This window comes from Pipistrellus kuhlii, unplaced genomic scaffold, assembly GCF_014108245.1.
Source record: "Pipistrellus kuhlii isolate mPipKuh1 unplaced genomic scaffold, mPipKuh1.p scaffold_m20_p_18, whole genome shotgun sequence".
NCBI classification, from domain to species: Eukaryota; Metazoa; Chordata; class Mammalia; order Chiroptera; family Vespertilionidae; genus Pipistrellus; species Pipistrellus kuhlii.
This window is the reverse complement of record NW_023425493.1, coordinates 2,505,209-2,530,000: the sequence shown is the minus strand read 5'-3', so window position 1 is coordinate 2,530,000 and position 24,792 is coordinate 2,505,209. Positions and strand designations below refer to the sequence as shown.

The window sequence follows — 24,792 nt, the reverse complement described above, 5'->3', positions numbered from 1 at the left end:
CCTGGTGTTGTCCTCGCTGCATCACACTGCCCCCCAGGGGCAGGGTCACACCTGGGCCGTGGCCTGTGAACTTGCTCTTTGCCCTCCCATTTCCCCCCTCAGGCTGCAGTTGTGGCTGCTGAAGTGAACGGGAGAAACAGCAGTGCCTGGTGGCCACAGGAGAGAATGTGTTGATAGAAACTGATTGCTAGCATTATATGAAAACAGCTAAGATGTTATTTATGCTTTCTGGTGGAATGAGGACTAGATTAATATCCCAAGAGCTGCATCCTCCTTGCTGGCAGTCACCTGCCTTTTTTAAAGGTCCTGCCACACCCTTAGGGGGCGGGTTCTCCATTCAGAGAGGAGGGACAAGGTCATGTCCCGGGCTCTTCCCTGGCCAAGAGTCCTGCAGGTGAAAGAACACAAAATGGCGCCACCTGCTGTTAAACAGACACAGGACAAGCACCTGAGGACGCCAGAGCATTCGTGGGCAACAGCGTTAGGATGTCACTCATTCACTTACTTCTCATTCATTTATTCCATCTACATTTATCTTGAGCTCTGCCTTCCCACATTTTGTTTTCAGACCAAACAATTTAAAAAAAAAACCCTGTGAGAATGATCTCACTAAAGTTTTAAATCATAAATGCAACAGCCATGGTTGTCAACTCTGTAATTTCTGAGGCCAGCCTCTTCCTCAGAAAATGCGGAGGTGCTCAGGGAATGTCTGCTGAATTCATAAATGAACAGGAAGGTTCTGATATTCTCCATTTGCTCCTCCAGCCACCAGGTGTCCAGAACTGGTCGCCCCCGAGCGGGGGAGCCTGGCCTGCTCGGACCCTCGCGGAGAATTCAGCGTCGGCTCCACCTGCCAGTTCTCCTGCCAGGAGGGCTCTGAGCTGCAGGGGCCCAGCAGCGTGCAGTGCGCGGCGTCCGGGAGGTGGACGGCCCCTCCGCCAACCTGCCAAGGTACATAGTGCTCCTGCCCTGGGCCGCCCCTGCCAGCCTCTTCCACACACAGACCCTCACACACACACACCCTCACACACACACCCTCACACACACACCCTCACACACACACACCCTCACACACACACCCTCACACACACACACTCTCACACACACACACACACCCTCACACACATACACCCTCACACACATACCCTCACACACACATACCCTCACACACACACCCTCACACACACACCCTCACACACACACCCTCACACACACCCCCTCACACACACACACCCTCATACACACACCCCCTCACACACACCCCACACACACACCCCCTCACACACACACACACCCTCACACACACACACCCTCACACACACACACACCCTCACACACACACACCCTCACACACACACCCTCACACACACACCCTCACACACACACACCCTCACACACACACACTCACACACACACACTCTCACACACACACACACACCCTCACACACACACCCTCACACACACATATACCCTCTTCCACACCTTCCAGCATGGTTTCAGTGGGGCTCACTGAGCATTTGCCAAGCGGACAAATACATGAGACTCTGATTGGCTAACCATGTGCCTCAGGATTGCGTTTACACATGACTGTAGTGGCACATTTCTCTGAGTCCTGTGTCTTTCTCCCCATTACATCCTCACACATACGATTATCACTGAGCAGCACATATTGGGTTACTGGCAAGCTGGGTGACTCTTCTTCCTTCAAACCCCAGGCTGTTCTGGAAGAGATGCCTTCACCAGTGAAGGCTCACTCTGATTAGCATCTTTGTTAGAAAACCAGCACCAATCCCTTGAAATGCTTCGCCCGGCAAAGACTCCCGGCTGCCTGGGTGGGCAGTGGCTGCCAAGAGGCTGTGCTTGGCTGGACCCCGAGGACCGGCGGGTTTTCCAGGGGAAGCAGGAGGGAATTCAGATGGTGTGATGAGAGTTGGGGGCAGGACGCTCGAGGCCGGTTCAGGGAACCCCCAGGGTTGGTGGGGCGTGGCCGGGAGGCTCTGAGCTGTGGGGCCGGAGCTGTGGAATAAAGCTCCCTGCAGGGGGAGGTGCACTGAGTGCAGAAAGGAGGCCGGGTGTCCGGGAGGAAGCAGTCTTGGCAGGAGGTAGGCCGGGGCTGAGGCCCAGGACCACACCCATGGGCAGAGGGCAGTGGGAAACCGGGGGCCCTGGGGACTGGAGGAGAAGGGGTACAGAGAAGAGGAGGAGACTGTGCCTTCTGGAGTGGGACTGCTTCATTTTTGGGACTTCTGCCCGCCCTCTATGTGAGCCACCCCACTTCCTCCTGCCCCTGGGGCAGATGACCGTGATGTTTGCTGTGGGGTGCCTGCTGCCCAGCCAGACACGGACAGCGGAGGTGCTCAGGGAATGTCTGCTGAATGCACGCATGAAGGAATTGGTGCAAAGCAACGCTTGCGAATGAACAGGAAGGTTTTGATGTTGTCCATTTGCTTTTCCAGCCACCAGGTGTCCAGAACTGGTCGCCCCCGAGCGGGGGAGCCTGGCCTGCTCGGACCCTCGCGGAGAATTCAGCGTCGGCTCCACCTGCCAGTTCTCCTGCCAGGAGGGCTCTGAGCTGCAGGGGCCCGGCAGCGTGCAGTGCACGGCGTCCGGGAGGTGGACGGCCCCTCCGCCAACCTGCCAAGGTACATAGTGCTCCTGCCCTGGGCTGCCTCTGCCAGCCTCTTCCACATGCTGACAAGTGTCTGGCTCTGACCAGGCAACAGCCATTTATTATTATTATTATTATTATTATTATTATTATTATTATTATTAGAGGCCCGGTGCATGAAATTCGTGCACAGGGTGGAGGGGTCTCCTTCAGCCCAGACTGCACCCTCTCCAATCTGGGACCCCCTCAAGGGATGTTCAATGGCCAGTTGAACGGCCCGGGATCGGGTCTAAACGGGCAGTCGGACATCCCTCTCACAATCCAGGACTGCTGGCTCCCAACTGCTTGCCTGCCTGCCTTCCTGATTGCCTCTAACTGCTTCTGCCTGCCAGCCTGATTCACCCCCTAACCACTCCCATCCAGCCTGATTGATGTCTAACTGCTCCCCTGCCAGCCTGTTTGCCCCCAACTTCCCTCTGCTGGCCTGGTCACCCCTAACTGCCCTCCCCTACAAGGTTGACTGCCTCCAACTGCCTTCCCTTGCAGGCCTGGTCCCTCTCAACTGCCCTCCCTTGTAGGCCTGGTGCCTCCCAACTGCCCTCCCCTGCTGGCCATCTTGTGGTGGCCATCTTGTGTCCACATGGGGGCAGGATCTTTGACTACATGGGGGCAGCTATCTTGATCTTGTATGTTGGAGTGATGGTCAATCTGCATATTCTTTTATTAGATAGGATAGGGGCCTGGTGCATGGGTGGGAGCCAGCTGGTTTGCCCTGAGAGTGTCCTAATCAGGGTGGGGGCTCCTTTGGGACTGGGGGAAGCCTGGGTGAGAGCCCTGTGGTGGTTTGCAGGCCAGCCACGCCCCCCAGCAACCCTAGCAGGAGCCCTGGTATCTGGAATTTATTTACCTTCTACAGTTGAAACTTCGTAGTCTGAAGCAGAGCCAAGCCCCCTGCTCATTCCCGCTGCTGCCATTTCTGTTTGGTTTTATGTATCTTCTATAATTGAACTTTGTATCCTGGAGTGGAGGCCTGGGCTGGCCATGGCAGGTGGAAAGCTTTGCTTCCTCCTTTGCCAGGGGCAACCCTAGCCTGCTCTCTCCAGCTCCTTGGCTGCTGCCATTTTGGGGATTTACTTTCTATAATTGAAAATTTGTATCCTTGAGTGGAGGCCTAAGCTGGCCAGGGTGTGTGGAAAGCTTGGCTTCTTCCATTGCTGGGTAAACCCAAACCTTTCAACTGCTCTCTGAGGCTGCAGCCATCTTGGTTGGGATTAATTTGCATGCTTGCTCTGATTGGCTGGTGGGCGTGGCTTTAGCAGAGTGATGGTAACTTTGCATATTACTCTTTTATTATGTAGATGATTATTATTATTATTATTATTATTATTATTATTATTAAAGCCCTACTTCTTGGTATGAAATAGGGCCCAGGGAACACAGACTGGATATCTAAATACATCAGAATTGATAGGACTTTTTATATATTTTGATACAAGATATACTAAGCAGAAATTGTCCTCCATGATTCTGGCCTCTCACTCTAGGAGCTTCACTGGGTGGGTGGGTGGGTGTCCTGCTTTGCCAGGAGAGGGTGGGGGTGGAGGGACTGAGCGCAGAGCCGGTTTTCTGCCACGTGCTCAGTTAATGATGGAGCCAGTGGAGTCCTCCCCGCCATACACTCCATGCCTGTCTCAGGCCGAGGCCATCCACCTCCTGACAAAGCCCACGCACATTAAGCTTCCTCTGCATTCCCTAGATCTCCACACCAGCTCTCCCGCGCTAAATTCTTTTTATTGTTATTGGCAATATTACGGACCTCCCCCATTTCCCCTCACCCCTCCTCCCAAGGCTTGTTCAGTGAACATCAGTGACAGTAACCGCTCAGTTTCTTCTAGAAGGATTCCCTCCCCGAGGGCACTTGCACATTCTCTCCTCCTCCTGGTTTCCATGCCTCTGGCACCGGCTTCCCTGCACTGCCGGGGCGCTATTGCTAGAGCCGCCGCTGTAGAAAGGAAGAAAGGAGGGAGGGTTATCCCAGACAGTCCGCCTCCGATGCTAAGTGCACGTGTCCTCCCAGGTGCAGCGCCGGCGCCCCCCCCAGCGGCACGCTGCCCCGCCCTCATGGCTCCAGGGCAGGGAGCCATGTCCTGCTCACACCCCCTGGCGGCCTTCGGGTTGAACAGCACCTGTCACTTTGAATGCCACGCGGGGTTCGAGCTCCGGGGAGAGGCCACTCTGCGGTGCTCACCATCCGGACGGTGGACGGCGAAGACCCCGGCTTGCAGAGGTGAGTGAGGGCGGCAGCGCGGACACCGGACACGGATGCTCCTGGCCCCCGAGCCAGTCAGGGCACCGCCTGCCGCCACCCCGCCCAGCCCCAGCTAAAACCCTGGCGCTGAGACCCAATGATAAACATTGTAAACGTTCTAAGTGTGTGAGGGCAGCAAGCCTGCTGGGCGCCACCCCAGCCCCGTGAAGGCCGCCATACCAGCTTCAGCTCTAGTGCCGAGGGGACGGTGGACATTCCACATCCTCGTGGTTTGCACCCAAATAAGGGGACAGGCAGGCGGAACCCCCGCAGAACAGCCGCCCGTGCGTGGAACATGGTCTCTCCCACTCGGTCTTCCCCACCGAGCCCAGCCCTGCCCAGCCCCGCGCTTTGTGGTGTTGCTCCTTCTTGGCGTGTATCTGAATTAAATTTAACTTCTTGAGCTCTAGCTTCCTGTCCCCAAAGTAAGGTGGAGGACTTGAAGCTTCTGGAAAACCAGTCTGACGAGGGTTTTAACTAGTTTAACGCCTTGCAAACCTGAGTCCGGCCGTGTTGAGTCCTTGGGAAATATGTCCATCCTGTGTAACATCTAACAGCACCTACTGGCACGCCGGCTAATTGTCCACTGAAGTGGTGATAATCTTTAGGACAGCGGCATCTTTGAGAAGCAAGCTCTTGTAAATGGCGTTTTTGTAGGCCAGGCTGCCCAGTCCCTCAGCGGCTATTTCTCGGAGGCCACACTGTGCCCACCTAGTTCGTTGGCTGGCTCCCTCCAATGGGTGTCCCGGTCTGTGAGCTGTTGGAAGAGATGATGTGGATGTCGGGAATGGCTTGTGTCCTCCCTGACCTTTCTTACTTAAAATATATATATATTTTATTGATTTTTTTTTTTCCAGAGAGGAAGGGAGAGGGATATAGAGCTAGAGCTAGAAACATCGATGAGAGAGAAACATTAATCAGCTGCCTTCTGCACACCCCCTACTGGGGATGTGCCCGCAACCAGGGTACATGGCCTTGACCGGAATCGAACATGGGACCCTTCAGTCCGCAGGCTGACGCTCTATCCACTGAGCCACACCGGTCAGGGCATCTTCCCTGTCCTTTCCTGTTCTCTCACTGTCTGGCCCTGTCAGCCAGGTGCCATGAAGCCACAGTCTCGCTTCCCCTTCTGCGCCCTGACTGTTGTCCCCGTTCCTCCCTGCAGCCGTGCAGTGCTCCGAGCTGCCCCCGGACCCGCCGCTGCTGACGAACTGCTCCGGCCCCTGGGGCCACTTCAGCTATGGTGCCACCTGCACCTTCGGCTGTCCGGAGGGCCAGGCGCTCAACGGCTCGGAGACAGCGGCCTGCGGACCCGACGGCCAGTGGTCAGCGGCCATGCCCAGCTGCGAAGGTACGTCTGCCTGTGGTTTCAGGAGCCACGCACGCGGGTGTGGAAAATAACCAAATCCGTGCTCTCCTCTGCAGTTCTGGTGGAGGTCTCGCTTTCCGCCACGGGGTTTTTCCCTGCATGTGATACACGTTTCACAATGAACCAGGCCTTCACAGAGCACAGCGGGGGCAGAAGCAACAGCCCTCCTTCCGCTGAGCTCAGATTCACGAAATGAATCCTCTGGCTGCTTTGCAATCTTCAGAATGTTTTCAATGGGAGGTGATTACATGCAGATTCCGCATGTGTCTCAGAGGACCTTTGTTTATCTAAAAACTCAGGACACCACAGGCTCCTTCATGAAGCCCCGTCTGTGTTTTTAAGGGTTATTCCATCCACCATCTTTCTTCCTCTTCCTTGTTTTTCCTCCACAGCTTGTCATGACTTTCTTCTCCTGTAACCATATTTTTTATTGCAACAAAAATCCCCCAGGGTTTATTTTATTTGCTCAAACTTCCATTCCTTGGGTCTCCCATGTGGCCACTTAACCTCCTGTTAGGCCATCCTTGCCCTGACTCCTTTGGATACTAAAGCCTTGGGGGTACAGTGTGGTTTTATGACGCCCAGGTTACCAGCGCTGCCAGGGCCCCTGGTGATCCCCCAGATCGCACCTCGCTGTCCCAGGGCCCCTCGGGGAGGGTGGTCTCCGTCCGGCGGGATGTGCCCTAAGTCTGTGTGTGTGCTTGCTTGCAGCGGGGCCACTGACGGTGCCGGAAGCGCTGACGTACCTGGGCGGAGCCGTGGCCTCCACCACGGGCTTGGTGATGGGTGGCACGCTCCTGGCTCTGCTCCGGAGGCGCTGCAGGCGGAAAGGTAACTGGGAAGGAGGCAGACTTTTGCTTCCACTCTCCTGAGGTGTGGGGAGGAGGGAGGGGGAGGAGGATTGCTGCAGCCGCAGCAGAGCCTGTGTGAGGACACCTTCATGAGAAGAAACTGTGACCTTGAGGACGGACCACCCTCGGTTCTCTTCATAAAAATGAAGGACGTCCCAAAAGCACAGGTCCTCCCAGAAGGAGAGCTGGACTCGGGCTTGGAAATCTGAACTTTGCAACACCCACCCTCTTTGGCACTGGGGGACCCCAGGTCCAGGGAACCTCAGTTATCACCAAAACGAAATGAAATGGTGTCTCACTTCTCTCCTTCATCCCCTCCACCATTCCTTCATGTCTCCTCCATCATTGACTGACCAACTGTGTCAGGGGGTGAGACCCTGGCTTCTGGTCCCTGGGATGGAGGGAGGTGTGACCCAGCAGTGGGAATAGGCAGGTGAGATCCATGTTAATGCTGAAGGGCAGGACTGGGTTAGGACACAGTTACAACCGAGTGCTGCAGAGACACAAAACAGAGGGGTCCCAACCAACCGGGTAGCTCAGAACGGCTCTTTGCAGCTTACCTTTGATGAATAGGAAGGATTTGCCCGGGAAAAGCAGAAGCAGTTCCAGGAGGAAAGATCTGGAAGGACCTAGAGGTGAGGCAGGTGAGGAAGTGCTACGCTCGCAGTGCAGGGCATCTGACCCCAAGAGGCTCATGGAGGAAGCGAGAAAGGAAGCTGGAGGCATGCAGAGCCGCCCTGCCCATGCTTTGGTCTGAAACGATGTGTGTTTGCATGGACATGTGTGGAGCTAATGCTGGTTGAAGCCCGGAAGGGACCAGAATGGGTGGAGACCCTGTAAGGGAAAACGTGTTTGTCAGGCTGCCCATCAAAAAGACCTCTGGCCTGGGGGGGCCATTTCTTCAGGGTCAGAGTGCCCTTCCTCTGTCTGGCCCAAATGCTTAGCCTGGCCCTAAGTTCAGAAACCTCTTTGGACAAGCTTATGGGGTTCCTCCTGGAAAGTGATCCGGGCATCAGAGGGGTCGGGTCAGTGCAGAGCCAGGGAAGGAAGTGTCTCTGTCAAAAGCACCTGTCGGAGTCCCCTGGAGTTAGGGAGTCCCCCCAGAGTTAGGGAGTCCCCCCGGAGTTGGGGAGTCCCCCTGGAGTTAGGGGGTCCCCCTGGAGTTAGGGAGTCCCGCTGGAGTTAGGGGGTCCCCCTGGAGTTAGGGAGTCCCCCTGGAGTTAGGGGGTCCCCCTGGAGTTAGGGAGTCCCTCTGGAGTTAGGGGGTCCCCCTGGAGTTAGGGAGTCCCTCTGGAGTTAGAGGGTCCCCCTGGAGTTAGGGAGTCCTGGCTCTTTTTCTTCCCTGCTCAGGGCAGGACCACTTGGTCCCTGCTCTGTGCCCCTCCGTCACAAGGCCACCACGGCCCTGAGGCTGGCTGTGTAGTGCTCTCCTCTGGGTGGCGAGCGAGACAACAGACAAGGAGTAACACTGTTTAAAAACCAAAGGTCCCCCCTCCCCACTCCAGCCTCTCCATGCAGCATCGGCGCTTGCTTAACCAAACTCAGAAGGCAGACGCAAGACCTCCTGAGACCGCCCCAGGCTATGTCCGAACCACACTCCTCCTGCATTTCCCCCAAGTTCTTTCCTGGTTTAGAGACATTCCGCGGAGCCCTCTGGACCAGCGAGAGGGCCAGCAGCACCCTCCTCCAGGGTCTTTAATAAGAAATACATGCCTTTGTGAGGATGGGGCTTTCCCTTGTCAAACGTCCTGGGATTCTGTGGTCCATTTCGCCTGCTCTGTCCCTCCCCTGCAGGTCCGTTATCACATTGGAGGCTCAGTGATGCCAGAAACAAATACACTGGTTCTTCACTGACCTGATACTTGGAAACGTTGTTAGCCACGAGATGCTCCCATTGATAGGACGGCCGCCATGCTTTGCATTCCCACTGTCATGGCTCAGGGTTTAGATCAGGACAGAAGGCCCTTGATCGCTCCCGTTGCCACGGAGGAAGACGGCTGCTGTTACGCTGGGATGGGCTCCTTTATGTAATTAACTCGCCCAAGGGAAGGCTGAGGGATTGTGACACAGGATGAGTGACAGGGGCCTCGAGTGCCAAAGAAATGGGTTTTGAGAACCAGTGGTCTCAACCACAACCAAAACCAGCCAAGAGATGGGCACTAGACAGGAGGGGAGGCTGCTACTGCAAGGTCAGAGGGGAAAGGTGAAAGGTGAGAGGTGAGAGGTGAGAGGTGAGAGATGAGAGGTGAGAGGTGAGAGGACTCTGGAGTTATATGACAGGGGTGGGCCCTGCCTCTCAGGGAAGCTTGTCCCTTTAATGAGTCACCTGAAAATCAGTCTACCTATGACTCCCCCAATAGCTCCCACCTGGATGGCCTCTCCCCCATATCTGGTTCCTCTTTTAACCAATCACCGTGTCTTCTTGCTTTTTTCAGATGATGGGAAAGACCTTTTGAATCCTCATAGGTAAGGCGGAACTGTTTTAAGATTGAGCTAATTTTTCTAGTCTGACTTTTTAATTCGCCATAACATGTCAGGATGGTTACACATAACACCCCTTTCTTGCAACACAATGAAATGCACAGATAATATACCCTAACTACCCATTTTTTTAAAACTAGTAAGTACCCTAATGATAGAATCAATGAAAATAGGAGGGAAAGTGATGTATTGTAGAAATAAAAGGCTAACGCTGGGGCACTACACTGGCGGGTCCCATGAGCTCATCAGAGGCCCCTTCCGGTAGAACCACTAGGAAGTTACCCGCCGGAGAGGACAGCTGACAGGAAAGTTGTCACAGTGGCTCAGAGAGCCCCAGAGGCATTGCCAACCCGAGTGATAAGGGTGAACGATTGGTAGAACGTTTGGAAAACCTGACAAAATCTTCCTTCAATTCACAAGGCAGTTGCATTTTAGAAGATGCAAAAAAGCAACACACACAAAACACCGTATTTATATGTAAAGCAGTGAGGTCTGGGCTTGGAGATTTTTTCACCTGCATGAATTCTGCATCCCTACTCCAAAATCAGACGGAGCGTAGGACAGTTAGTTGTCTTGTGTCTGTGCATACTAGGATATCAGCAGTCCGGTCCCTGCCACCAATGTCCATAGAACTCTTGATCATTGTGAAAATTAAAAAGTGCCTGTAGGGGGCAGTGCTGCCTCGAACACTCCTGAAGGGATCTGATGGTCAGGGGCTTTGTAAGGACTTCCTCTCACCAAGAACAGCTGCAGCCCTGTAGGGGGCGCAGCAGGCATTCAGCACCCACGGCATTAGCAACAGCTGCACCGGGGTGTGAAAGGCGCTGGTTAGGGGCACCCAGAAAACCCTGCTGGCGTTTCTTCTTCCCCTTTTAAAGCAGAATCCCAGGGGTGGGCGGTGACCCTCCTGGAGAAACTATGTTCTGGACTGTGGTCCCGGGCTAAGCACCACATGGCAGGTCATCTTTGTGTTTCTGTTCTTTAGCCACCTGGGGACATATGGAGTTTTTACAAATGCTGCATTTGACCCGAACCCTTGAGGTAAGTTACTAATGATGGCATATTTTATTTGTTTGTTTGTTTATTTATTTGTAAATTATATTTTTATTGGTTTCAGAGAAAGAATGGGGGAGGGAGAAACAATGATGAGAGAGAATCATTGATTAGTTGCCTCCTGCAAGCCCCCTATTGGGGATCAAACCCCTAAACCGGGCATGTGCTCTGACTAGGAATCTAACCATGACCTCCTGGTTCATAGGTCGAGGCTCAACCACTGGGCAACACTGGCCAGGCATAAAGGAAATAGAACAGTAAGGTGAAGGGGAAGATTTTAAAGTTTGACTTTTTACCATTGTGAGTTAAATGTTAAGTATGTAGTGTATTTTCAAGCCATGAAGGAAACTGTGTTGGCACAGGGGACAGGCATGACAGTAGAATGACATAGAGTGTTCACATAAGGATTTTCACACACACACACACACACACACACACACTCACCCGGGTGACACGGTCTAGTGACACTTATTTCGGGATGGATGGCATTCCCTTCAGCGGCTCGTAGGTGACGTTAACGTTGTGGCTTGAGAACCAGTCGCCTGGACCCCTGGGAACATTTTACAAGCTTTTATGGAGCCAATGCCCTCGTGGCCCGCTGGGAAAACGAAAATAGCCCGACACGTCTCTGCCAAACAGCTCAGGGAGGATGGAGTCTAAGAAAAGTAGCCTGGACGGCAGAAAAGCTGGCTCAGAAAGATTATATTGGGCCTTGGGGAACAGATGTAAAGAGAGCTTTCTTTATTTTTATTTTTATTTTTTTTAAGGAAATGTCATTAATGTCTGTTGGGTCCTTTCCAGAGGCCTGTCCTCTCTGGGTCACCTCACTCGCCTCAGAGGATGCTATTGTGGGTCATCGGGTTTCCTGAGAAACTTGACGGACGGGAGCACACCGCTGCCGTTTCTGTGAATGCTTGTGAAGGAAGGACCAGGCCGGAGCGGGAGAGACGGAGTCTCCATGCGCCGCCCTCCCTGCCCCCTCTCCCGGCCGCGTGCTGCTGCCAGGGTCCGGGCTCTGCCGGCGTCACCAGAAATACTAATCAGCTGCAGCCGCTGAGCCACCGGCGCACCAGACTGCGGAGAAGGCAGGACGGCTCCTCCGCTCTGGACTGGAGGAGGGCCTCCTGCGCTTCCGGAGGGAGGCGGCGTCTCCTGGAGGGTTTCTGTATGGCTCCGAGCCCGCAGAGCGGCATCTACGACCCCCTTAGACCCCGCTGCAGAGGCGTCCAGAGGCTGCAAACCACTGAGAGCCAGGACAGGGAGACACCTGTCCCTGTGATGGTCCCTCCAAGGTCACTCTCCCCCAAAGATCCATATTCAGAGGCCTTATTAAAAGGATCCCCCAAACGCCATGTTATAGTATCTGATGCTTTGTTCAACAGGGTCTGTGTCTATTACTTTGTTTACATTAATATAACGAACAACTTTACTGCCGGACCCTCCCGTCAGCCGGCAATTATATATCACACACCTTCCCACAGGGGGAAAACCAGAGAAGCACAAAAAGTCTTCATCACTGGCATTCCTGGGCACTGTCCTAGGGTAGAATGGAGGTGTTTTACACATCCTTTCCTTCTTTATTGTCCTGGCCAGTTTGGTTCTGTGAAGAGTGTCGGCCTGTGGACTGAAGGGTTTGATTCCTGTCAAGGGCACATGCCTGGGTTGTGAGCTTGATCCCCAGGAGGGGACGTGCAGGAAGCAGCTGATCAATGATTCTCTCTCATCATGGATGTTTCTATCTCTCTTTCCCTCTGCCTCCCTTTCTCTGAAATCAATATCTTTATAAATCCCAGGTTTGATAAATAGGCTGTTGAAAGTTGCACAGTGTTATCTGGAGCAAATCAGACACAGCCGTCTTGCCTCTGTGACTGTAAGGCAATAAGCACGCCATGCAGACTGAACGACACAGACAAACATGCCAATGAAAATGGCGAAACAGTCTAACCGAAGGTCACAAAACTTTTGCAAGAATTTTGATAGGAACCTTGGGAATGAGGGACACCATGCTTTTAAAGGTTCCCAGATATGCTGTCAATAGTACCTCTGCCTGCCAATCATGAGGTGAGGCCTCCTGGAACCATCACCAGCCCTGTCTCCGGAGGCAGCGTCCACACTCAGTGAAAGCTCCCCAGGGAATCTGGATGGGTTCCCAGCTGATATTATAGGGGCGTCCTGCTCATGGAGGGCTTCTGACCTAGTTGGCAAGACAGCTAAGTACTAGCGGGTAACCAACCCAAAGTACCCGAGGGAAACCAGCAGACGTGTGTGTGAAGAGCGTTGGAGGAGCTCACAAAATGGAAAAGCCCGTTCAGGCCCAGCATCAAGGCGACAGTGGAACTCTGAGTGGGCTTTGGGGAGGGGGGTGGAGGGAACTCGCCGTCCACGTTATAGAATAATATCAGCCACGGGCAAGGGCAGAGGGCTGTGTGCAGGGGATGAAGCGTTGAAGAGCTTGGCTTCATCGTGACCTCACACCAGGTGCCCATGACGTTTATCGGCAAATCCTAAGGCAGGGGCTCAGGAGACACGGAGGTTCAGGGAGCCTGGGGCAAGCCATCAGGATGCTTCCGACACTATAATTCTATCATTCTCTCTAGCAATAGCAAACAAGACCTCCAGGCAGAGTGAAAACAGACAGGTGGCAGAACCATAAGGGACTCTGGAGGCAGGAAAAATACAGCCCTGATAATGCGCGCTGCTCAGTGCTCTCCCACTGCCAGGAGTGACACGCGTTACAGTATTCCCTTACCCTCCCAACAACACTATCAGGGAAAGCTGTTACCGTCTCCCCTACCGGGCAGATGGCAAATCTGAGCAGCTGAGAGGATGAGGAACGCGTCCAAGACAACACAGCTTGTGAGTGGGACTGAAACCTGGTCCACTGGTTCCCTCCCTCCCTCTCTCTCTCTCTCTCTCTCTCTCTCTCTCTCTCTTTCGCGCGCTCTCCCTCTCTCTCTCTCTCTCTCTCTCTCTCTCTCTCTCTCTCTCTCTCTCTCTCTCTCTCTCTCACACACACACACACACACACACACACACACTGGTGAAGCCCTCCTCTCTGTTGCTGCCTTTAGTGGCCACAGCCCCCATCAAAACAGAACTGAGCGCAGGCAGAAGTCCAGGAAGTGGTCCAGGCTGACAGCCGGGTCTCATGCTCATCTCCTTGCTTCCTCGCCCGCTGAAGACACATCCCTGTACCCAGGCACAGTGCACACGCCCTGCCCTTTCCTCCCCTTTCCTTGGAGCCAGAGAGGGCTGTGCTTAAAGGTGGTGGGTCCCCTGGCACTGGGAACTGCAGAGGGTCTGAGGAGAGTGAACATTGCCCCAGGCAGCGTTGTGGGGGTGCTGAGGGCTCCTGCTCCCAGGCTTAGCAGCTGGAAGTGCAGGGAGCCCTTTGCCTGCGGTGTATGCACCCCTGGGCACTGCCCCACCGGCTGGAGCCTCTGAGCTCTGCGTTCGCGTCACCTGTAGTGAAACAGTCACTGATCTGGGTGCCTCCTCTTGTCTCCGGGGGCAGTGACCTCGCCAACCCCACTTCCTGGAAGGGCCCAGGAGGCGGGACAGCCTGTGGCTGTGGCTGAGGCACTGGAGAAGCTGCAGGAGGACACTGCCACCCACAGCCTCCCGAGCTCACTGCAGCGGGGACAGCGGACGCCCAGCCCCAGCAGTGCAGCCCCAGCGGCTGATTGAGCCCTGCCCGGGTCCTGGGGCGCCGAGGACAGGAGCAGGGAAGAGCCATGTCCCCAGGCAGCCTCTGCCTCTGGGTCCTGCTGGTCCTGGGCTCCAGCTGGGCAGGCTGGGGGGCCCCGGGGGCCGAGGCTGCGCGGCTGAGGCAGTTCTATGTGGCTGCGCAGGGCATCAGCTGGAACTACCGCCCGGAGCCCACGAACCCCAGGTAAGGCCGGGGTGGTGTCTGAGGACTTCCGTGGGAGCTGACTCTGCTGTCCGAGGCAGCCTTCCCTTTGCTGATCCTGCCTGGAGGGTGAGGATATAGAAAAGACGCTGTGTGATTGGCTAGATGCTGCTTTCCAGTTAGTATGATTGATTGTTTGTTTAATGTATTGATTGGTTCAAAGGCACCAGCACCTACCCCCTCGCTAGCATTTACAAACTCCTGTTCTAGAATTTTAGCGGCCTGGAATTGCTATGGAACTTCTAGTTGCATAGCATTTATTCCATTCTCCTCATTGCTTCATCTTCTAAAACTAAACCTTGTACTTCATTGTAGGCAGAATAACAACTGCCATCATTTTGTTGTTTTCTCATAAATGACTCTCAAAACATCATTAGTCCCTAAAAAGGCACAATTTTTATTCTTTCTTCCTCACTTTGGCAATTTGGGTGGGGTCCCTGTGAGAAGGCAGAGATGCAGCTAAGAGGAGGTTTAAATAACAAAATATCTTGGGAGTCGGAAACTACTTTTCCCAATCGAAATGCTAAAAACAAAACTTCCCAGAAATGAGGCAAATTGCAGGATCTACTCAATATTTCCAGTTGGCTATATTTTTACTGGTTTCAATGGTAAACCTCTTGGTGTGACTCAATTTTGTTAAATTCACATCACACTTGGGTTGCGAAAGCCATGTTCCCCTTTTACAAGTACAAAGCGATCTACCCAGAGATGTTGTGCTATTTTCAGTCTTTTTGTGCAGAACCTTAACCCTTTTTATATTTCCTCAGTAAAGTTTATTTTGGAGGGTAGTACAGAGTCTGTTGGTCTTGTACAAAGAAATCCCTCTTTTTTTAAAAAAATATAAATCACCTTAGACATCTCATTTCAAGGTGATAACCAAGGTCCCACGCACACTGTACGGAACTGCCATGGATTAACCCTGCCAGGGGAATAAGTCTTTCCAACACGAGTCTTTCCTGCGCGTGGGAGCACTGACTTGCTGCTGGCTTTCCTGTGGCCGCTGTGCCATGCTGGGAAGTGCGGTCTTTCTTCCACAGCTAATGCTGGACGCTGGGGGCAGGACCACAGGGTCCAAAGTCGGACTCACGCGGTGAGTCCACAGGGAGCCACTGCTGTCGTCCCACCCTCTTGCTCTGCGGCTGAGTTCCGGGATTCTGGGAAGGGTCACTCTTCTGGTATCAATGACTGAATCCAAACCACAGAAGGATAACCCAGACCGCGGCTCCATATCGAACCTCAAATCATGTCATTTCCCTCTAGTACTTTCCCGCGGAAAATCTGTACATCTGGCTGCTTAAATAAGAACTTGTTCTAAATTGTCCTGCACTGGGAGCTAACAGATACTGTTATCAATTCCACCCTTTGCCAAAGTCTATTTTAGCACAAAGCACAGGCTTTCCCTGGAGTTCATCTAAAATTAGCAGAGCAATGCCTTTAAAGGGGAATGTGTCTATTATTGTTGCTCAAGGCCTGAAAATGAATGTTTCTAAACATTCCCTTAGGAAAACTTGTTCAATCATTACATGCACGTAGTAACAGATATTTTAAAAATGCATATATAGCCCTAGCTGGTTTGGCTCAGTGGATAGAGCGTCGGCCTGTGGACTGAAGGGTCCCAGGCTTGATTCTGGTCAAGGGCACACGCCCAGATTGTGGGCTTGATCCTCGGTGTGGGGTGTGCAGGAGGCAGCACTGATTAATGATTCTCTCTCATCATTGATGTTTCTATCGTTCTCTTCCTCTCCCTTCCTCTCTGAAATCAACAAAAATAAAAATAAAAATGCATATATATTCATCATGCATATTTCTGTTCCAACAGATTGTTTTCCAGGAGTCATTCAACTTTTTCAAAATCAAAATAAATATACCTTGGTATGCTCACCCAATATATACAGTCAAATGTGTTAGAAAACACATGTCTATTCGACTTATTCCACATAAAAGACTGATTGTTCCTAGTAGAGCTTTTATGCCATCATCTATATTCTTGTATTTAGAGATCTGGGTTGGGGCAGGAGGGTTAATTTTCAGTTTTACTAACAACCAACCAAATAAATAAAAATGGAATCCCACATTAGGGATAAAACCAACATATAGAATCCTTGGGCTCTGAGGACTCTATAGGTCGTTCAGTTCATTTTCAACCTCTCTGCCCTCACCGTCTGCTCCCCCGACACACTGAGCACCCAGATTCTTGCATCCAGTTCCTATTCCACTGAGAACCCACTGCTTCCATGGCTGCTCATTCCAAAAGCACTTACTCGTTCTGCCCCCAAACATTAACACAGTTCTTATATCTCCCCCCAAAATTACAAGGATTACTACAATTACAGATTTTTCTGTTTGCTGGGAAAACCTGAGGGCTAAACACCAACTTTTATTACCTTTTAAATTATTCTAGCTAACGCTAAGTCCTCTGTTGGTAACAACTTATTTAATACTCATCACAATTCTGAGAGGAAGATTTTACTATTATTCCATCTCACATTTGTGGTAGCTGAGGAGCCAATTGAGTTAATAAGTTATTCAAGATCACACAGTGAATAACACCACTTGGTTTAAATACAGACACTCTGACTCGCCTGTCCACCCAGCACTGTAGTATGCAGAGGCCACAGCAGCTGGGGAGGATCTTCCACGTATGTATGCCCTGACCATGGCTGGGCCACTGTCCGTAGTGGCTCAGTGGATAGAGCATCAACAAAGCCAATCTGGTCAGCTGGCTTAGACATTTTAAAAAATGTCCCCCAATTCTTTTCTCTTTACCTTAATCTTTGTGTTTTTATTTTATTTTGTTTGTTTTTTTTAACCTTTGGAGCTAGTACTTTATTCCATAATCTTTATTATAAAACCCAATGACATAAAATAACACTATACACTTTCACTAAAGGCCAAAATGCTAAAATGACAATTTGCCAGCAACCAGTAAACAAACACAGGGTTACCAGAGAAGTTGCCAATGATCTTTCCTTTACAAGGAACATTTCCTGACAAGAATATTTTTTTAAAAAGAGAATTGAATTGCCTGACAAATATTCTATTCCCCAAACAGTTTACTATCCATCACCTTGAAGGACCTTGAAACAAAACATCCCATTAATCAATTTTATGAACTATCGATAGAAGCCTTCCATTATGAACAGCAAACACAGTCTTGCTATCCTAGCGTTACTAGAGTAAAAAGGCGACAGTAATCTTTTTAAAAATATATATTTTATTGATTATTTTTTGCCCCCCTCCCTCCCATATATACCCTCCATCCCCAGAGTTTTATGTCCATTGGTTGTACTTATATGCATGTATACAAGTCCTTCAGTTGATCTATTATCTCCCCCAGATTTTAATCTTTGAATTTGAGACGAGAATAGAACCATGTGTCCATGTTTAGGGACACATCAGAAGCAGCCTGGAAAGTATCCCAGGAGTCTCCTCCCTCCCTCTGAGAAGTCTTTACGAGGAACACAGTGGTTCCACCATTCCTGAATCTTGGCTCTACCACTTGCCTGTGGACAAGTTGCTTACCCTTCCTGAGAGTTAGTCTCCTCGTTTGTTTGCTCCCAGAGTGAATCCAGGGCTTTTACTGGATGACCAGAGCCAACTTCCCAACCCGAAGTAGAACCCACCAAATCAGTTCTTCACAGCGTTGCTCACTGTATTTGATTCGCAAGCTGAAAATAGTCCACATATTTATTCATGAAAGATTTGATCATTTCTTAATCATCTAAACTCTAACCCTAAAGATTGGGTTCACATGACCATCTTGGGTTCTTTAGAAAATTGGTTCTGAGTAACAGGATTAGTTAGGCCAGGCTTCATTTGTGACAGAATGATGATCACTGTAGAATATTCTTGAAGAGACCAGCAATTATTGTTATCAGCGTCATTGATTGTTCATATTCATAAAACCATAGGTTTCTGAAAAATAATTAAAAATACTATTGTTCCTAGGACATGAAAGATTTCTTTTTTTCCTTTTTTGTTTTTCTTTTGGAACATGAGTAGATGTCAGACATACATTTTAAATAATTTTTTTTTGTATTTTATTTCCAGTTTGGATCCTTCTGCAAAAGCTTTTAAGAAAATTGTGTACAGAGAGTATGAAGCATGTTTTCAGAAAGAAAAACCACGATCTAAAACTTCAGGTAAGCATGAAACACATACTAGTATTCTCTAATTTAAAGGCAAATCTCTTGGATATTCTCTATTCCTAACATTTCCATTTACTGATATTTCATAGAAATGTGTGTTCTTGTTTTTAACCAGTTTTGGCTACATAATTTGTGGAGCCAGGGGCAAAATGAAAATGAAATGCACATCATTGAGAATTTCAAAACAGGGACAGCGGAGAATTGAGGCAAGCCGGGCCCTGTGTGATTTCACAGGCCACGAGTCACACACCCAGAGAGCCAGCTGTTTTTAACCTTGGTCAAGAAGCTGAAGGGGTCTTTTAAGTGTTTGAATTTGTATTCATTCATCTGACTCAGCACCTGTTCTGGGCTGGGCCGGGCACTGGGTGCTGTGGGTGCTGCGGGTGCCACAGGGGACAGGCCAGGCGGCCCAGGCTGAGGGTGTGATGAGCCTGAGCTAACGGTCCCTCCCTCCCCGGGCTCCCTGCACTCATTCAAAGGAACTGCAAGTGGTTGTTCTGGATTCTTCTGCATCTGTCTTTCCTGTTTTATTTAGTGTGCTGTACACAATAGTTGCCACTTTTAAAGAAAAGTCTCTTCTTCCTTCCTTATTTCTTCTTTAGTCAAGGAAAGAGGGTCAAATGGGTTGGGGTCTGAAATATGGCACCGTATTTTCACAGGAGCAACAGAAGTCAGCAAGCTAGAACTTCCTCCAGTTGGGTCCCTGGTCACTGATTGACTCAGCCTTCCCCCAACCACAGAGTCTGCCCTTTGACCCAGACTCCCTCTCTGCCTCTCTATCATCCACTCCCCCCACCTCCTCGGATCTCCTTTATCTGCACTCTTCCCTGGACTGGAGCCTTCCCCATGAATAGCAAAACAGCACACAGCTATGTTCAGGTTAACTTCCATCTGGAACAAAACTCCGCTCCACTCTGCTTCCCGCTCCTTTCTCTCCTCTCCTTCACCACCAATCGGTGTATGAGTGGCCCATTTCATTCCTTTGGTGTCATTTCCTCTCCCTGGCTCCCTCCCTCCCCTGCTCAGAGGGAGCTGCTAGATTTATTCTCAGAAGAGGCCCCTGTGGCTGTGAGGATGCCAGAGCCAGCGGTTTCTGTCCAGGTCTTTCCCAACTTGACATTTCTAGGACGTTTCGTGCTCCCCTCTGGAAACTTTCTACCTCTCTTCGGGGGGGGGGGGGGCGGGGGGGGAAGGAGGGGGGACTCAGAAGTAACGCCTCCCTGGAACCTGGCCCCCAGGGGAGGACAGTCAGGGAAGTTCTGAAAGGGAATAAGAGGCTGGAGGGCATTTTGGAGTTTTATAAAACAGGACTCAGTGACTTCAAATATCTAAGTGCTCAAGGGAAGAATCCAATAGGAAAGGAGCAGATAAAATCATCTGACGGACGGAGTCGAACTCGGAAGGAACAGGCGCGACCAGCTGTGGTAGGAGACACACTGCCTTCCCCGGCAGGAAGGTTCCTCTTCAGGTTCAGTCTGTAGCCGGGGGCAGGAGGATCGAGGCTCACGTCCATAACTCCAGCTCCAACCTTAGCACACACTTAAGAACTTTTAAATTAATTGTTACAGGGCAAAGGGAAAGTGAGCCAGGAAACGTTAATGAGTGGAAGAGAGAGGGAAAGACAGAGAAATATGGATGTGAGAGAAACACATCAATTGGTTGCGTCCTGCACACACCCCCACCAGGGCCCAGGCTGGGTAGAGCCTGTAACCCAGGTACGTGCCCTTGACCAGAATCAAACACAGGACAACGCTCTATCCACTGAGCCAAACCGGCTAGGGCAGGGAATGACATCTTATTAACCTTTGGATCCAGGGAGTAGTTGATACAGGAGGCAAGTCTGGTGTCCAGGGAAAGCCTCAGCTACTAAATGAGGAGATCTGGGTTTGAACACTGCCCTTGACTGTGACCTTCCCCGCCCAGCCTCCTGCCATTCGAACCTCCCTCCCCCCTCCCCGCCCCCCTCCTGACCCCGTTTCCACTCCCCAGGTGGGTGTGGCTCTGGCTGAGCCTGAACGGAACCGCCATGCCCCCCACTCCGTAGCAGGAGCCCAGACCGGCTGCGGTCTTGAGACTGATGCCTGCCCAGTGGACGGGGAGGGGGGACTGGGCCATTTTCAGGAATGCTGCCTGGGCTTTTGAATGACTAGTTCTGTGTCTTTGCTCCTTTTCAAGGAAAATTATGGCATGTTTGTCCCTGAAGGTTTTTAAGGAGCTTCAACCTTGGGTGACCCTGTTTTCTGTAATGTGTCATTCACCTGAGAGCGGGACGGGAGTTAGCAGACCTCCTGCGGCCCTCTCCAAGGCCCCAACTGCAGGAAGCTGGGCGCATGCTGTGCAACCTTTCCGGGGAGCAGGGGAGGGGGTGGGGGTGCAGATTGGCTTGGGCCTGGGGAGGGGGTGGGGAAGGTTTCAGGGCCTCTGGCCCACAGAGGAGCTGAGCAGCAGCTCAGGAACATTCGGCCACGAGTTTGCCTTCATGCATGAAGGTGTGTGACTTGCCTCGATGAGAACATGCCTTTGTTTTGCCCTGACTCTGGAGAAACAGAGGGGAGGCTAAGTAAGTACTGGTCTCTGCCGTCGGAGGTCTCCTCAGGTTAAACAGCTTATAAGACTTACTCTAGGCATCTGGCATGGGCAGCCATGAGACGCCAACAAGCAAATCCACCAAGCAAGGCCCCCATGGCAACGGAATGCGGGCCCAGTGTGAGAGCAGAGTCTGCACCCCGTGGGCCTCATGGGCACCCGGCAGCTGGCAGCAGCCCACAGAGCGTCATTGGGAGCTAGGACTGAGCGTAGCCGCCAGAAGAGAGGGGTCAGCCGGGGTCAGAGTGGTCAGGAGTCAAGACTGGTGTAGACTATTCCAGGAAAGGGGATCTGAACCCTCCCTGGCGAAGGTGGTAGAGAAAGCGTTAGTCCAGGCATCCAAAGACCTGAATGTCAGCCCCAGCAATGCCACCGAATCACTGACTGGCCCTGGGCAAGCTACCCTCCCTGCCGTGGCAAGCTCCGTGAAGCCAGCGCGGGCACCTGTGTTGCTCAGCATTGCAAGTCTGACCCACGGTAACATGGGCGCTCCTGTTGAATGAACGAATGAATGAGTGACTGCGCGGGGGGTGGGGGGGGGTGGGGGGGGGGGACAAGCTTAGGATCCAGTCCGACAGGCTTCTCTTCACTCAGGCTCTGCCCCTAACTAGCTGTATCAGGGGGCAAGCCAGGGAAGTGGAAGCAGGGGGAACACCGGAGGCCCAGCTTCCTGCCCTGTGAAAGGAGGATCTTACCATCTCCCTCAGAGATGGGTGGGAGGATTCCCAGGAGGACGAACATGTGTGACTGTCCCGGGGGACAGTGGGTGGAGCCTGCTGCCAGGGGATGCGGGTGAGCTCTGTGGCGCTGACGCCCCTGCCCCCGTGATGCCTAAAGGCCGGAAGCCACACCCCACGAGAGCTCGTGGGAGGCTGGGAAGTGGGGGCGGTCCGCTCCTGCCACCTGTTGACATGAGGCTCTGGCGACGGGCTCTCCAGTTCTCAGGGACATGGGTATCGCTCAGAGGCAGGGCCCTGACTCCACCTGCAGAGGTGGGCTCCCGGGCTAAGCTGGTCCTCGGGAACAGACTGCACTGAGGGAAGCTCTAGACTATGACTCCGCCAAACTCAGAGCAGACGCCCTGTGCCCTCACCTCCAGCCTCTGCCCACAGCATTCTGCCGGGAGCTCAGCAGCAGTTCCAACTGGGTGTGGCTCCTGGAGGACAGGACCTGGCACAGCCCCTGGCATGGAGGCAGGAAAACCTCCCTCTTAGCTTCTGCCCCTGACCCTCCGTCCCGCTGTGTTCCCAGAGGCTTGGCTGGTTATTTCCCCAGCAGCTCAGATCAGAAGCCTTGGGCCATCCTGGCTTCTCTCTCTCTCCTGCCACATCCAATGTCAGCGGCTGCTGCTGGCTCCGCCTCCAGAGTTCAGAGCCCACCTCTTCTCGCCACTTCTCTGGCCCCTTGTGCTGTGGCCTCCTCTGAATCACCAGGTCCTGCTTGCACTCGTCCACCACACAGCAGCAGGGCGGACTGTTTGTCTGGGTTTTCCCTTTCTCTTTTCTAGGATGAACTTTTAAAACACGTCAGACCCCACCTCCCTGCTGCACAAAGCCGCCGCGACTTCCCGTGTCACTTAGAAGAGAACCCAAGGTCCTTGCTGTGACCATCGGCCTTAGGGCCCTGCCCCCAACGTCGCTTCTCACTCTGCCAACGCTGGAGTCTTTGTTTTCTGGTTGTTTGTTTGTTTACTGTTCTTTCAAAACATCAAGCTCACTCCTGCCTCCAAGACTTTGAACTTGTCCGAGAACTGTGTGGTTTGCTCCCTCACCTAGGGCCTCTAAAGTAGCTAGTCACCCTCCCTCATACCACCCTGGACATTGAAAATGAGCGTCTGCCCTGGCCTGTTTGGCTCAGTAAATAGAGCATCGGCCCACAGGCTAAAGGGTCCTGGGTTCTATTTCAGTCAAGGGCACATACCTCAGTTGCAGCTCTGATCAGGGGGCAACCCATCAATGTGTTTCTCTCACATCCATGTTTCTCTCTGTCTTTCCCCCTCCCTTCCACTCTCACTAAAAATAAATAGATAAATAAATAGTGAAGGTCTTCCTTTTCTTGACCAAAGACGTAGGTCGTCTCTAAGGAATGACAGTGGGTCAGAACGGGGGGGACACAGTGAGAATGACACTGCTCCTCAGCTTGCTTTGAGCCAAGCCAAGCGTCTCTCCCTCCCGCCCTGTCCTTAGCCGGCTGCACGCAAGGCTGAGCTTAACAGGCGATAAAGCCTTACAGATGGAAAGGTAAGCAGGTCAACCTCAGCACCTGAGGGCTGACCGCAGTCACTCATGGGATTCTCTGCATGGTGTGTGTGTGTGTGTGTGTGTGTGTCTGTGTGTGTGTGTATGTGTGAGACAGCTCTGTCTTGTGTAATCCTGACAGAGTTATCTTTGCTTCCCTAGGACTTCTTGGGCCTACGTTATATGCTGAAGTTGGAGACATCATGAAAGTTCACTTTAAAAATAAGGCGGACAAGCCCTTAAGCATCCATCCTCAGGGGATTAAGTACAGTAAAGCCGCAGAAGGTAAGAGGAGCTTCCTGTCCCTCTCACAGGAGAAGATGTGCAATTCTTTAACACCAGTTCGAGCACTGAACACCATTCCATTAGCCACATGCCGCAGAACCCCTGCAGCTGCTGACTAGAACAGTGATCGCCCTGTCAGGGGGAACGAAAGAGTTCTGGCACCATCTAGACCTCGGGGCTTTGAAGGTTCTAGTTCTTTACTCGTTGGGTGGGCTAATTCCCTGCTCTTTCTTAGTCCCAGTGTGCTCACCTGCGCAGTGAGAGTGCTCACAGACTCACATGCACATTGCAAGACGGTATAAGGCGGGTCCTCAGACTTCTCTGTAGAGATCAGAAAGCACGTATAATTGGCTTTGCGGGCCAGGCAATCTCTCCCTTTCAGCACAAAAGCAGCCAAAGGACCTATCTGTATGTAAGTGCATGAACACGGCCGCCGTGCCTCAATAAAACTTTATTTACAAAGAAAGGGGAGGTGGCTGGATTTGGCCCATGAGCCATCATTTGAAATAGTGTCATAGACTAGCCTGGCACACAGATGGCACTTTAGTAGTGTTAAAATTTTGGACACAGTGAAGTGATTGAGACCATCAGCTTTGAAGGCAGACGTAGGTTCAAATTCCACTGTATGCTTCTGGCTAAATGATCTTAGCACCCCTGAGCCTCAGTTTCTCATCTGTGAAGTAGGAATGCTTACACCCTCTCCTAAGATTGCTTTGAGGATTAGATGGGATTGTTTAGGTATAGTACGAAATAAACATGGTTCCGGGAACTGGTACACCCTCAGTAAAGGATGTCAGTGATGATGATGATGACAGGGTCAGAGAAGATCATGAGGATGATGGAGATAAAAGTGACATCAGCCACAGGATAGGAAGCGCCTGTTGTTGCTATTGCTCTGATTATTTCCATTATACTTATGTTCAGTCCCCAATAAGCAGAATAGAGTTCTGCTAGGA

At 51.9% G+C, this 24,792-nt stretch overlaps 2 protein-coding genes across 3 annotated transcripts in view; both read left to right on the top strand.

The window, feature by feature from the left end:
- LOC118721753 (selectin P) overlaps positions 1 to 11,598 on the top strand; it is a 32,835-nt gene extending 21,237 nt beyond the window's left edge. Inside the window, exons 9-16 of one of the 2 annotated variants that reach the window (XM_045582955.1) lie at positions 766 to 951; positions 2,457 to 2,642; positions 4,686 to 4,895; positions 6,082 to 6,267; positions 6,997 to 7,116; positions 9,572 to 9,602; positions 10,603 to 10,658; positions 11,472 to 11,598. In XM_045582955.1, the coding sequence (XP_045438911.1) occupies positions 766 to 951; positions 2,457 to 2,642; positions 4,686 to 4,895; positions 6,082 to 6,267; positions 6,997 to 7,116; positions 9,572 to 9,602; positions 10,603 to 10,657 (974 nt within the window). In that variant the 3' untranslated portion in view covers position 10,658; positions 11,472 to 11,598. The remainder of the gene's footprint in view (positions 1 to 765; positions 952 to 2,456; positions 2,643 to 4,685; positions 4,896 to 6,081; positions 6,268 to 6,996; positions 7,117 to 9,571; positions 9,603 to 10,602; positions 10,659 to 11,471) is intronic. The other variant, XM_045582956.1, reaches the window with a different exon arrangement.
- Positions 11,599 to 14,308: 2,710 nt separating this feature from the next.
- F5 (coagulation factor V) overlaps positions 14,309 to 24,792 on the top strand; it is a 65,245-nt gene continuing 54,761 nt past the window's right edge. Inside the window, exons 1-3 of the mRNA XM_036443021.2 lie at positions 14,309 to 14,562; positions 18,631 to 18,722; positions 23,714 to 23,836. Of these exons, the coding sequence (XP_036298914.1) occupies positions 14,405 to 14,562; positions 18,631 to 18,722; positions 23,714 to 23,836 (373 nt within the window). The 5' untranslated portion in view covers positions 14,309 to 14,404. The remainder of the gene's footprint in view (positions 14,563 to 18,630; positions 18,723 to 23,713; positions 23,837 to 24,792) is intronic.